Source organism: Megalobrama amblycephala, linkage group LG14, assembly GCF_018812025.1.
Source record: "Megalobrama amblycephala isolate DHTTF-2021 linkage group LG14, ASM1881202v1, whole genome shotgun sequence".
Classification (NCBI taxonomy): domain Eukaryota; kingdom Metazoa; phylum Chordata; class Actinopteri; order Cypriniformes; family Xenocyprididae; genus Megalobrama; species Megalobrama amblycephala.
The window spans coordinates 24,801,840-24,815,663 of record NC_063057.1 but is presented as its reverse complement, the minus strand read 5'-3'; the positions used below and the strand labels follow the sequence as shown (position 1 = coordinate 24,815,663).

At 38.4% G+C, this 13,824-nt stretch overlaps 1 protein-coding gene and 1 pseudogene across 1 annotated transcript; one reads left to right on the top strand and one right to left on the bottom strand.

Moving 5' to 3' along the window:
- LOC125244376 overlaps positions 1-13,824 on the bottom strand; it is a 326,898-nt pseudogene that overhangs the window by 108,610 nt on the left and 204,464 nt on the right.
- On the top strand, positions 4,301-5,948 carry LOC125246344 (prostate stem cell antigen-like). The gene is made up of 5 exons (XM_048157313.1): positions 4,301-4,442; positions 4,535-4,648; positions 4,877-5,002; positions 5,200-5,307; positions 5,443-5,948. Exons 1-5 carry the CDS (start codon positions 4,394-4,396, stop codon positions 5,595-5,597), a joined length of 552 nt encoding a protein of 183 aa, XP_048013270.1. The 5' UTR covers positions 4,301-4,393; the 3' UTR covers positions 5,598-5,948.

Sequence of the window (13,824 nt, the reverse complement as noted above, 5' to 3'; positions counted from 1 at the left end):
CCAATTTGGAGCATACACACTAACCAGGACCACCAGCACGTTATAAAGTCTGCCCTGAACAATCACAAAACGCCCACATTTATCACTAATAGCACTGGTTTGTATAAATTGTACATTTTTGCCAATCAAGATGGCTGTACCACGAAATTTAGAATTTAATTCAGAGTGGTAGACCTGTGATACGCATCCTCTCTTTAATTTAGGAATGTCTGTTGTGCGAAGGTGTGTTTCCTGTAGGAAAATTATCTCTGCTTTCAATTTGTTTAAATGTGAAAACACCTTACTTCGCTTTACAGGATGATTGAGTCCCCTCACGCTCCAGCTCACAAATTTAGTCGCAGGTCTATTCATTCCATCTGCCGAACCCATGGCTGATGAAGTCCAACTTAGTGCTATTATGAAAACTCATCTCCAACTCTGAGAAAGAGAAAGAGAAAGAAGGTAAAGGGAAAAAAAACAAAAGCACAAAGACAAAAAAAAAGCAGACTTTGCAGAGTAAAAAGAAAACTTTTAAATCACCCATTAACAACACAGACCCCTGCTGGTCCCTCCCCAAATGAGAGACTGTACCCCCCCAACCTCCCAAGCCACTATAAAGTTTCATGGAAAGAAGAAAATAAAACTTACCGAGTGGAGCTGAGGCCCCACACAAACCTTATAATAACCATTAAGCTGAACATCTATAACATTAACAAGACTATTTAGAACCATTACTCAATTACTGTGTACATGGAAGGGAGAGAAAAAAAAAAGAAAAAAATCAAGTTATCAGTACTTTGATTTCAGCATTTGTTAGAAAACGATTCTAAGTGAAACATGAAAAACCAAGCAGACATATGAATTATTGCATATAAAGAAAAATAAAACATAAATAATTACATAAATAGATATATAATAATAATAATAGGCCTACTTTAAAAGTCAAATTATCCATACTTGTTTCCTACATATATTACAAGACAGTTCTGAATGAAAAAAAAACCTCAGTCCGCATATGCAACTAGCCATCAGTAAACCCACTGTACAATGTCACTGAACTGATCCAATGTCCCATGGCATTACACTGCAGCGATATTGATCCCCAACAACAATTGGTTTACTCCAATACTCCCACCAAATATAACGTTACCATGGTATGTAGCCGAACAAACTCCCATATTAATCACTAAACCCCCATATTAATCACTCATAAGTCCCCTGACGAAGGTAACTGCCTTCTCTGGGTCAGTAAAGCTCTTCTGCTGGCCGTCCCGAGTCGTAATCCTTAGTTTTGCAGGATACAACAGCCCGTATTTTACTCCCTCGCATTGCCGTAATAACTGTCTCACCTGTCCGAAAGCTGCTCTCTGTCGCGTCGCGTCACATTCTGCGAGTAATCAGGGAACACTCTGATAGTGTCGCAATTTTCAGATACAAGTTTTGGAGATGTAGCAGCCTTTCGTAGAATGCTTTCCTTCTCTTGATAGTAGTGGCACTTGACGACAAAAGCTCTCTGTGGCTGCCCCTCTCCCGGGGCTTGCTGCAAAGTACGGTGAGCCCTATCAATAACGGGCGGTTCGTCCAGGCCCATCACTTTTTGTAAAAGTTTTGCAACGAAGGTGCTCACTGAAATGCCTGCCTCTCGTCCTTCTTTAACCCCAAAGATGCGTAAATTACATCTCCGTGATCTTGCTTTCAAATCCTCAGCCTTTGCTGCCAAACTCACCACCTCTTTTTTCAGTTCAGCCACCTGTTGCTCCAGATTAGCGATAGCATCCGAGTGAGTGTTAGCTGCAGTTTCCAAGCCTGCGGTGCGCTCCTCTAACGCGTTAGCTTTGATGTTAGCCTGATTGATTGCACCCTTCAGCTTGTCTCTCAAACCACTGATTTTCTTGCTTATTTCTTCATTTTGCATCTCTGCTTTCTCATCCATTTTCGCTAGCAGTTCGTTTCTTAATGAATTTATTGCTTGCAATATAGCTGACTGCCCCGAGCTCGTGCTTTCCGCTGGTTCGTTAGCTTTAGCAGCCTTCCTTAGGTCCAGCATATTTATAAATGGCTCAACTCAGAATAAATACAACAGAATAAATACAAAAATTCTCACATTTTATCCATGCACACGGTGTCTGTATGGCTTCAAACAACGAAAAAAGTGTCTTGTTGATGAATTTTAAGGTTCATGTGGGAGAGCTCAGTTAGACACGTCTACATCCCTTCGAGGCCCAACCGGAAGTCTCCGATCAAAACAATGTTAAATCAATGTTAATGTGGCAACGTTAACAGCACTGAATCAATTTTTCACCTGCAATTAATGTTAAAAAATGTTGAAATTTCAACTAAAAAATCAGTGGTAATGGCATTGAATCAATGTTTGCACACTCAGAAAATGAAACACAACTACAACTGACTTTAAGCCACACATCCTGAAATCATCTGAAGATAAAAGAAGACAATAAATCTCTCAAGATCTCAGCAGAAGATCTTTTTGAGAATGAACAGGTTTAGATGTTGATGTTTTATTGAAGATGTTTGGTCACCATTTTGGTGGTCAGTGTTTCCTTTAGTTGAGCAGTTCAACTCTTGCCTTTGTGGTTTGTGGTCTTTGTAACAGTATTTATTAAAACACATCATTTGCTGCAAGTGCTTTTCTGCACTTTAAAAGTCAAGATTCAGAATGCCTGATCTGTAGCAAGAAAGTATTGTTGGTGAATGCAACCTTTTAAAAACAAATATATACTTTTATTTAGGAGTACAATTAGTAAATTATTTTGTTTCATGAGGATTAAAACTAGTGATGGCCGATTTCGAAACACTGCTTCATGAAGCTCCGAAGCTTCATGAATCTTTTGTTTCGAAACAGTGATTCGGAGCGTGTATCAAACTGCCAAATTCATGTGATTTTAGTAAACGAGGCTTCATTACGTCATCACTGCTTCGAAGCATTTCAAAACAGTTCGAAATTTCAATGGGTGACCTGTAGAAGGCGATGATAAAGTGAACCCATGAATCTTGCAGATTCACTGAGAACTATTGAACAAGTGTCTAGGGCTTTACCCTATGGTTTTACCTGATCTCCGCTCAGTTTTATACATTTGTAGATGTTTTAATTATACAATAGAATAATTAAAATTAATAATAGTAGTTATTAATCTCTTATTGGCATGTTTAGCTTGAGCCATGAAACAGAGAAACAAGCCTTTAAAATTGATAAAAGAACACATATTATACAGACACTCTATATTTAATCTTATTAGGTGATCAATTCCATTTAATTGATTTTACTTTAAATAAAACGTTTGCAATTCATTTGTTAAAGGGTATTTTTAATGCATGTTTGGCCTGAGTTTTGTTGCATTTACACTGTTCTGACCACTAGGGTTCACCGTGGAGACGGGTGTCAGATTGTTTCGAAGCCTCGAATCATTACGGCACATTTGATTCAGCTGCTTCAGTGTTTCATGAAGCCTCGATCTGCCCATCACTAATTAAAATTACATGATCTGATCATCACAAATTATGATTTTTGGTCATAATTTGTGACCAAACGTTGTTACATAGACCACAAAGTCGCACAAAAAGGCAAGAGTCGAACTGCCCAACTAAAGGAAACACTGATCACCAAAATGGTGACCAAACATTTTCAATAAAACATCAACATCTAAACCTCTGTTAATTCTCAAAAACAACTTCAACAACTTCTCAAAAAATCTATTGAGAGATTTATTGTCTTCTTTTATCTTCAGTTGATTTCTCGCTGTGTGGCTTTAAGTCATTTGTAGTTGTGTTTCATTTTCTGAGAGTGCAAACATTGATTAACATTGATTATTTTTTTCAACATTAATTGCGGGCGCAAAAGTGATATTGATTTAATGAGGTTAACATTGACACATTAACATGATTTAACATTATTTAGAGCATTGCTTACTATCTGGGTGGTGATTTCAAATATGAAATTTAATCATGTGCTTGGTGAACAGCTTTGGAGAATTTGATGTTTCACCCATCCAAAGAGAAAGGAGCTGCACATGAATGACAAATAGCTGCATGAGAGGCGTTTCAAAGATGGACAAGGACTTGCCCTAAAGGGACTAGGGTATACATTCTTTCGAGTCCCTTTCTGAATTCCATCAAGTCTGCATGATATACCCTTATTTAAAGTTTTCCTAACAATTCTTTCAACCTTTTTTTTCTATGCTTCATTTGTGTTAGCCCACTTTTTTGTTCTTTAAATTGTTTAATTTGATGTCATCTATGTGTGTGTGTGTGTTCTTCAAGGGGAAAAATTAAAAATCTCTTTCTGTTTCAAGAAGTGCGTACTTTTGTTCAACTTTCATTTTCTCATAAAGATCCTCCCCTTTTGAGAAACTATAAAATGAGCACATACAAGTGCAGTATTTAATTCTCCTGATCAAAGATGGATCTGCAAATCTCAGTTTTTCTTCTCTTCCTTCTTTTCACTGCAGGTACAAAGACAAATAGTGTTTGTGATGTTTTTGATTACTAATACAGATCATTTGATGTTCTCTCTCTCACTGTCTCTGTTTTATTACTACAGGACACTCTCTCAGCTGTTATGAGTGCTTGGGTCTGACGGGTTCTTGTACAGATCAGAAGTTAAAAACGTGTCCTAGTGGATCTTCTCAGTGCTTGAGTACAACAGCTGTGGTTGGTAAGTCCAATATGATTGAAATTTACTGTTATATTTGACTGTTTGACTGATTGGAGATGCTGCTATTATTTACTGGTGCTGCGACAGAACAGCTTCTTGTTTTTTTGGCAGAATATTGCACATATATGTCTGATATTTAATTTATTTTCTCTCATATTGTTATGATTTTCTGTTTTTTTAAATGTTTTTTTTAGTGAGAAACAATGCCTGTGTCATTCATGTTTTTAGATGACATTAGTATTAAAGCGAAGGGTTGTACTCCTGCCTGTCAAAGTGGGTCCATCAACTTAGACGCTGTAAAGACGATTATTTCCTGCTGTAACACAGATGAGTGTAACCTCCAAGATGCTCCAGGTATTGTGCTTCAATGACCATGTGCAACTAATATCTTCTTTGAAATCAACACTCATTTTACTTCCAAATGGTATTCAATCAGGAAATAAAACACAAGGGTGTGGCTTTCTGTCATGAACTGACTGAATGGAGCAGCTAAAGGAGATATATTTTATACAGAAAATTTTATTAAAATAATATCTGTTTTCCTCCTGTAGATCCCTCTAACATCCCCAATGGAAGGACATGTTACTACTGTGATATTCAGAGCTGCACAAACACATTGATCTGTTCAGGGGATGAAGACCACTGCATTAAAGCAACAGGTGAGAATCTGAAAAAGGAAGAAGATTAAAGTCATGATCTTATAAACTCTCTTAGGTTTAAACATTTGATACAGATCACATAAACCAATGTCCAGCTTAGACTGAATCAACCTCTGTTTTCTTTCTTTTCATCAGCAATTTTTGGAGGCCAGCCGATAGTGTTAAAAGGCTGTGCCTCTAAATCACTTTGTGATGGCATAGAATTTGATCTTGGTATTATGAGCATCTCATGTTGTGAGGGGAACCTGTGTAATGGTCCTCATAGTGTCAAGCAGAGACCGGAGCTCTAGCACAATTCAATGGTGAGTCGATCGTGCCATGGATAACCTATACCGAAGGAGACAGTCACGTACTTTATGTGAGAGAAGGGGCACGTCGCCACCACAGACGCGTGACACCAAAGTCTGAGAAGTACGTCGCCACCACAAAAAAAATCAATCTTACTCTCTTTTTTTTCTAGCTTTTCTTATCTTTCCTTTATGTTTCTTATCAATCATTGTTAACTTTTTCTTTTACTTTCCTGTTTTCTGATGACATTATATATATTCTTGATACATACTGTATAGCTATTGTATACAAAGTTGTATGTTATTAATGTCATCTACTGTTTACAAGCATAATAAAAAAATGTATTAAAACTATTCACTCACTTTCTTCTGGAGATTAAGGACTATGTGCAAATTATACAGTTTTATTTCACTATATTATTATACTGTATTTATTTAATATTTATTTTCACATTTATTAACAACAACTTTAAATATGAACACTAATTCAGTAATTATAATCTGTAAACAATATTCTGTAATGTCATTCTGAGTCTTTTACTTTTGATGTCTTGGGTTTAGGAAAACAGTATATGCTTACTATAACGATAAAAGATTACTATAAACGATTACTATAAAGACTTGGAAAAAATACAAAATAGACACTCAATGTTGTTAAGCAATATTTAATATTCCAACATGAATAACAAAAATACAAGAACAAGTATTTAAAAAAAAAAAACACCAGTGATTAATTTGATTATTTTCAAATAGCCTGCTCTCAGATTTATTGAAATCACTGCCTGTAAATAAAACATTACAAAATTAAAAATAAATTAAATAATGAATAAAAATAAATGAAAAAAACAAAAACAAAAATAAGGATGAATGATTCACAGGTAAGATAACACATCTCATCAGCCTTAGCAGCTAGCAACATAATTCATTTAAAATGCAGAAATTATGTAAATAAAATATTATAAACATTATAAACATTAAACATTCTGCAGTCTGTTGTAGCCTGCATCCCGACCTGCAGCTTAACCACAAACAATGATGTTACTTTCCATTATATTTTTATTTAAATGTGAGTTTCCATGTGAGTTTAAATCATTCTTTTATTTATTTAAACTGTTACTGTGAACATGCACTGTATTTATAATGAGGATTTAAAGTGTCTTTCCTTCATCTGCCGTCAGTCCCTCAGCTCATCATCGGTGTCGCCAAACTGCTGTCTCCAATATATTTGTACACATGGGTCAGAGTTTGTGTGGAAGTGCGCAAATTTTCCCGTCAAGCTTGTTTTTATAAATCACAACTTATGCATCAGAGATGGAAAGTGCGTACGCACCTTCAGGGCCTGTTTTGTGCAAACGCAAAGTTTTTTTTAAATGAGGCCCCTGGTCTGAGATTTTTCAAGTGTACTGGGCACTTTGGTATGACTAAAATGTGTAGAAGTTTGTCCAACTCCCTTCATGTTTGTATCCCTCTTGTTTGGGTGGCTTTCAGTGTTGCGTCTTCAGTTTTTAAAGTGTAGACCATGTAATTCTAGTGACCAGTGTTTTTGTTATACTCTTTGTGTAAATTTGTTATAATTTTGTGTAAATTCTGGGGGGTGAGTGTAACAGGTACAGAAAGCTTCCTGTTAAAAACATATATTATTAGAATTCACACAAAATTGTTTATTTACATACACCTGATGTAACTGTGTGAGTGTGAGTGTTTTCCCTTTTAATTGTGGTGATGTCATCATGAGCCAACATAATTTCCTGTTCTGTCTCCTCCTCTTCCACCGACTCCACTGACCAAAAGCACGATGGGAAACGACTTGATGATGACACAGCTTAAAGCTTATTGGTTTAAACAACAGTGATGTATTGATCTCTTTTAAAATGTTTGATTTTAAAACTCTAATATCATGTTTTTATGTGTAAAAAATAATGTGCAAATATTCCCAAACTCTCCAACACTGCGATCTCTCTGTGTTATGTGATTGTTGTCATTTATAAAAATATATAAAAACATGCCTATAATTAAAATAACAATGATTGATACACACATCTTTTGAATGGAAATAAATAACAAGTACTTTGGGTGTATTGTTCATTATGTTTATTTTCATATAAAAGCAACAGAACTTAAATTACATCCAGTTTATCAGCAACACAGCGCACGAGTGTGAATCCCGCGATATCTTCCTTTGATCTCATAGGTGTCTGATCCACTAGGAGAACAGAAAACTGTCCGTCTGTCCTGCACTTTTTTCACTCCTCCTCTCACTGCAGCCGCCTACTCTCGGCTGAACTTCAGGCGAGGCTAGGCGCATCTCAAACAAGCCTAATGTTAATTCAAGGGAGAGGGTTTTGGGCTCCTGATAATCTTTTTTATTCTTTATTTTAATTATTGCTTTAATGTCTGTATTTTCACTCTAATCCGTGTGTACAATGTTATTTTACTTTTCTTTGTGCACTGTAAAAAAATATATGCCTCTCCAACATAAAAATTTCTAGTGACCCGTTGCACCTAAAATTTTTAGTTGGCCCAATTTAAGTTGCAGAAACCAACTTTTTTGTGTTGTGCTGACTACCCCTGCATGTAGACTGAACTTGATATAGAATGTTGTGTCAATTAAATATTTTCTGTTGACTAAACATAGCTTGTTGGGCCAACAAGCAGACTCAAATTGAAATAAAATGTTGTATTAAATATTTAATGTTGGCCAATAAGTCTATTTTTCATTATTTCAAATAAATTACACACTATGCTTTGATAAAGAACATTTTATGTATTTATTTAAATACATATGAACTTGCCTGTTAGACTCAAGTAAAATATTACACAAGTATTAAACCAGTGCCGAAACAAGATCTGAGAGTTCAAGAAAGCATGACATATCACTCTTAGGGCCCTATTTTAACGATCTGAAACGCAAGTGTCAAAGCGCGAAGCGCAAGTAACTTTGTGGGCGGGTCTCGGCGCTGTTGCTATTTTCCCGGCGGGATAAATGGCTCATGCGACCGGCGCAAATCTAAAATGGGTTGGTCTGAAGTAGCTTCATTATTCATAGGTGTGGTTTGGGCGTAACGTGAAATAAACCAATCAGAGTGTCATCTCCCATTCCCTTTAAGAGCGAGATGCGCTCGCGCCATGGCGGATTGCTATTTACATGGCGTACACGCGATGAGTCAGTTAATATATATGTGTGTGTGTGTGTATTGGCACGATTGTTCAATTAATTAGCCAATTTCGTTCATCATTATAAGTAGTAATAGGCTGAATTGAAAATAGGTAGCCTAATTCTAATACACGCAATGACTATTCATCATTACATTTTTATATTTATGTAGCCTACACAATAATATTCTTTTACACTGTAATCCTTTTGTTTTTAATATTTGGCATGTTTGTGTGATGCGCATCCCTGTGTGTAATAAGCAAAGTCAACGCGCACTGTGGACGTGCCCAGAGGCGCAGTTTCTACCAACGCGCTCTAACAAAAAAATATTGCGCCGTTGGGCCCTATCTTGCACCCAGCGCAATTGACTTTGTACACCGACGCATGTGTCATTCCTATTTTGCACCCGCGCAAAGCGCGCTTTTCCCTCCACAGAAGCACGTCGCTAAACTAGTGAATGAACTTGCGCTCTCTGGGCGGTTCAGCGCAAAAAAGGAGGTGTGTTCAGGCGCATTGCCCGCACATTGCTATTTTAAGGAGCTGAAAATAGACTGCGCCATAGACCAACTCAAACCTGGTCTAAAGTCAATGGCACAATATTTTTTTGTTAGAGCGCATTGGTAGAAACTGCGCCTCTGGGCACGTCCACAGTGGGCGTTGACTTTGCTTATTACACACAGGGATGCGCATCACACAAACATGCCAAATATTAAAAACAAAAGGATTACAGTGTAAAAGAATATTATTGTGTAGGCTACATAAATATAAAAATGTAATGATGAATAGTCATTGCGTGTATTAGAATTAGGCTACCTATTTTCAATTCAGCCTATTACTACTTATAATGATGAACGAAATTGGCTAATTAATTGAACAATCGTGCCAATACACACACATATATATTAACTGACTCATCGCGTGTACGCCATGTAAATAGCAATCCGCCATGGCGCGAGCGCATCTCGCTCTTAAAGGGAATGGGAGATGACACTCTGATTGGTTTATTTCACGTTACGCCCAAACCACACCTATGAATAATGAAGCTACTTCAGACCAACCCATTTTAGATTTGCGCCGGGCGCAAGAGCCATTTATCCCGCCGGGAAAATAGCAACAGCGCCGAGACCCGCCCACAAAGTTACTTGCGCTTCGCGCTTTGACACTTGCGTTTCAGATCGTTAAAATAGGGCCCATTGACTTTAGACCAGGTTTGAGTTGGTCTATGGCGCAGTCTATTTTCAGCTCCTTAAAATAGCAATGCGCGGGCAATGCGCCTGAACACACCTCCTTTTTTGCGCTGAACCGCCCAGGGAGCGCAAGTTCATTCACTAGTTTTAGCGACGTGCTTCTGTGGAGGAAAAGCGCGCTTTGCGCGGGTGCAAAATAGGAATGACACATGCGTCGGTGTACAAAGTCAATTGCGCTGGGTGCAAGATAGGGCCCTTAGTCAATAGCTGTACTGGAAAAACAAATATCTGCTTTACAAAATGAAACTCAGTAAAACATGACAACGGTTTTGCCTGTAAACATTTGAAAATTTTTGTCCGTTAGTCTAAGACTAAGTGCAATTACATTACATGTAAAAAAAAAAATTAAAAAAATAAATAAAAAAATACACAGTACTGCCCACTACTGTCAGGTTACAATGGTCACTATTTAACCAACCTGGTCTCATGACGAAAACGTACCTGTGGGCACGTTTTCGCGAGTCGCGAAATACGTACCAGTGAGTACATATCGCTGCAGTTTCGCTCTGAAATGTCCACTGAGCGACGCCAAAAGCGTGTTCTTTTTTTTTTTTTTTTTTGCCGGAGCAGATAATAGGGTGAATGCGGTACGTTTTTATGACGTTGCTTTTTAGACGAATCGCCGCGGTTCTCGATTTGACATTTGCGCTCCGTTGCCTTTTAAAATAACTTCCCACCGACGCTACGCCTAAACCTACCCGATAGTGTTAACAAAAGCAAACGTGACGTAAGAAGCGTCAGTTTTTCAGCTCGTTTAGATCTCTCTTTGAGCTCTTTTTTTTGCCGTCAGTCGCCTTTCATGGGATTTGTACCCAGGCATGGGGGAGTCGACTCCTCGCCGTAAGTCCAACTCCGTATCGGCTGAGCTACCGAGCAAGCTTGGTCACGGCCCAAAAAAGCGAAACGCGTAGAGCCGGAAAGTCCAAAGTACGTTCGTTTACAAATCGGGCACTCCGGTCGGATGCGTTTTGAAGTCGTGACATGATATTGCGCGAGGAGACGCCAAAACGAGTCTTTACGAATCCATAATCCGACCCCGGCCGTCGTCGAAACCGTGCGTGAAAACGAGCAAAAGCGCTCATCGACGTTTTGCCGGCCGCTAGCGTTCGTTTCTGTCGGAAACTGCAGCGAGACGTACTCGCCGGTACGTAATTTTGTGTCTCGCGAAAACGTGCCCACTGGTACGTCTCTCCCATGAGACCAGGTTGGAATGATTCTGTGTGAATGCGATCAACGCATGATGTCCAAGCTACTGTCTGTTTGTGTGCGTTGCAGTGCAGCATGCATTAATTTAGAATGGTTATTAACTCACCTGTACAACAAGCTGTTTAAAACGTGCATTCTCCCATTCAATTTCAAGCATCCAGATGGTATAATGACGCATGTTAAAAGCATCTAATGTGAGAGTTTGAATATCATTTTGTGTGTCTTTTATAGCCGTACTGAAAGCAACAATTGACAATTCACCTCAGATCTTCAAAATAAATTAATGGAAACAAGAACGTTCAAACTGTCAATTCATTGTGAACGGACAAGTGTATTCTATGACAAAATCTTTTTAAGTACTCCATATGTATTTTCAGTAAAGTTAAAATGGTGTAATATTAATGAAATTGATTATGTACTTATCCATTTTGTTGCAAGTGCTGGGAGCTTGCTGAGAGAGCCTGCCCATGTGCTCTTCTGATTGGCTGTGATTTTTGATTGACTTTATCATGTCTCAGTTGCATTGAGTCTGGTGTGGACAAACTGTTTGTTGCTGTAATCTTATTGCATCGTGTCTGGTTAGAACACTATGTTATGCTGTTACACCCTCTATAGGACCAGCAACTAGTCAATGTCAAGCTTAAATTGTCATGGCAGAGCATTAAAATCAACACTACTTGTTGACTAGTTCGTGCAAACACTACCTTGTATCGATGATAATGATAAATAATCATACAAGCAGAGTAATTTCATGACAAACATTTAGTGAGTTAGTGATTGCCGTTCATGAATGAATGAATTCAAGGTTCTGAATGAATTCAAAACTTTCTCTTTGCCATAAGTGGCTCTTTTAATTTTAACATGTGCCACTCAAACCAGCAACAGATAAAGGCGAAAATACATAGACCTAGTAGGAAATGTATATGAATCATAGTTGATTATCCTGACAGAAAGCTGGTTTGTTTCTCAGAGACGCGCAGAGATGGAGTGCAGCCATTTGATTTGCGATCATGCAGTGCTAAATCCATTCATTCGTGTTTCATATTGTGCAAGGTTTACATCAATTAAATATACAAATTGACCATTAGAACATGGTCATGATGTAGTATTTTAGTCGATATTACTCCTGTCAAAATTTCGGTGAGATACAGAGAGGCAACAAAAACACGGTTATTTGATTTGCGCTCATATCAGTCATAAAGTTCACATGCATTCGCTTCACACTCATATTATTGCGTTGTGATATTAGAGGTTTATGTATTGCACTATGATCCCCTAGCTCACCTGTTATTTAGCAAACATGAGAAGTGACTGTTTCAGTCTCAGCTGAATATTTATAGGCAGAATTATTTATTATTCGTTTTGAAGTTATTATCCGTGCCTTTCCGAATAAGGTATTTGGCTTCGGGCACACCCCTAATGCCACAGCACCTTAGAACTACTCTCATGCAGTTCTTTTAGTGTTTTAGTCTGATATAATTGCAGGAGGCCCATAGCATGCAGGACAGACCGGACCTGTCCAGTGGCGCTGTAGCTATGGCCGTGAGAGCAGTTGAGAACTTACAGGTCTTGGATGGGAGATGCGGATGACCCTGCCAGATGGCAGCATTTTGCGGGCATATCTGCACCGCAATTGCACACTCCACCTGAGTTATTTCCACGTACCCTTTGGTTGCCTCTTCATCAGGGGTAGGGAGAGTGGAGGAGGCAGCGGAGCAGTTTCTGCCAGAAAAAGATGCCTTCCATGACTTTATGGCTCAGACATGTGAGGCAGAGATAGTGGATGTCAGATGGGGTCAGGAAAGGACCACATCCAAAAAAACATGGGTGAAATGACATCTTTAAAAAGATACAACATCTCACCCATATTTACTCTTTTAGGGAAATTGCTCTTCAGATGTTGAAGCGCAGAAGGGAACAGCCACTGCATAATGCTCCATCACACTAACACAAGAACAGCTTCCTTGTTCTATAGACAAGTGGATCCAGCATTTTGCGAGCCTGAAACCGCTATTATTTGAAATCAGGTCCCAGAGTGGATAAATCTGAAAATGACACCCTTGCATTTTCGTGTGTACAGCCAATCCATATATTTTGTGAAATGATGATGTCATCACAAGGTTTATGCTCATGCTCCAAGTCTTCTTCTCCATTTATCTCTTTGGCAGAATTACAGCGCCACATACTGGTCTGGCATGTATATTACATTGTTTTGAGTTAGTTTCAGTGGTTTCATGTGTAGTTTTTCTCCAGACGATGCTGTGTTTACGGTTTAACAAGGAAAAAAAGATCGGATAGGGAAAGGTCTGTCTTTGTGTGGCAGTGGCCTCAGACAAGATCCCAATTAGTCAGTCTGACGTAACGTTGAACAAGACTGACTGATAGGAAACTTAGGCTACGTCCACACAAAGCCAGAGCTTATCCTATCCGATCTTTTTTTTCCCCTCATCTCAAGAAATATCTGTGTCCACACAAAACTACTGAAACCGATTAAAAAAGATGTAGTATACATGCCAGACCTGGTGCTGTAATTCTGTTAGCGGCGTCTGATTAGGGTCGACACGTGGGGTGATGACATCATCCTTTTACAAAATATACGGATTGGCTGTACACACGAAAACGC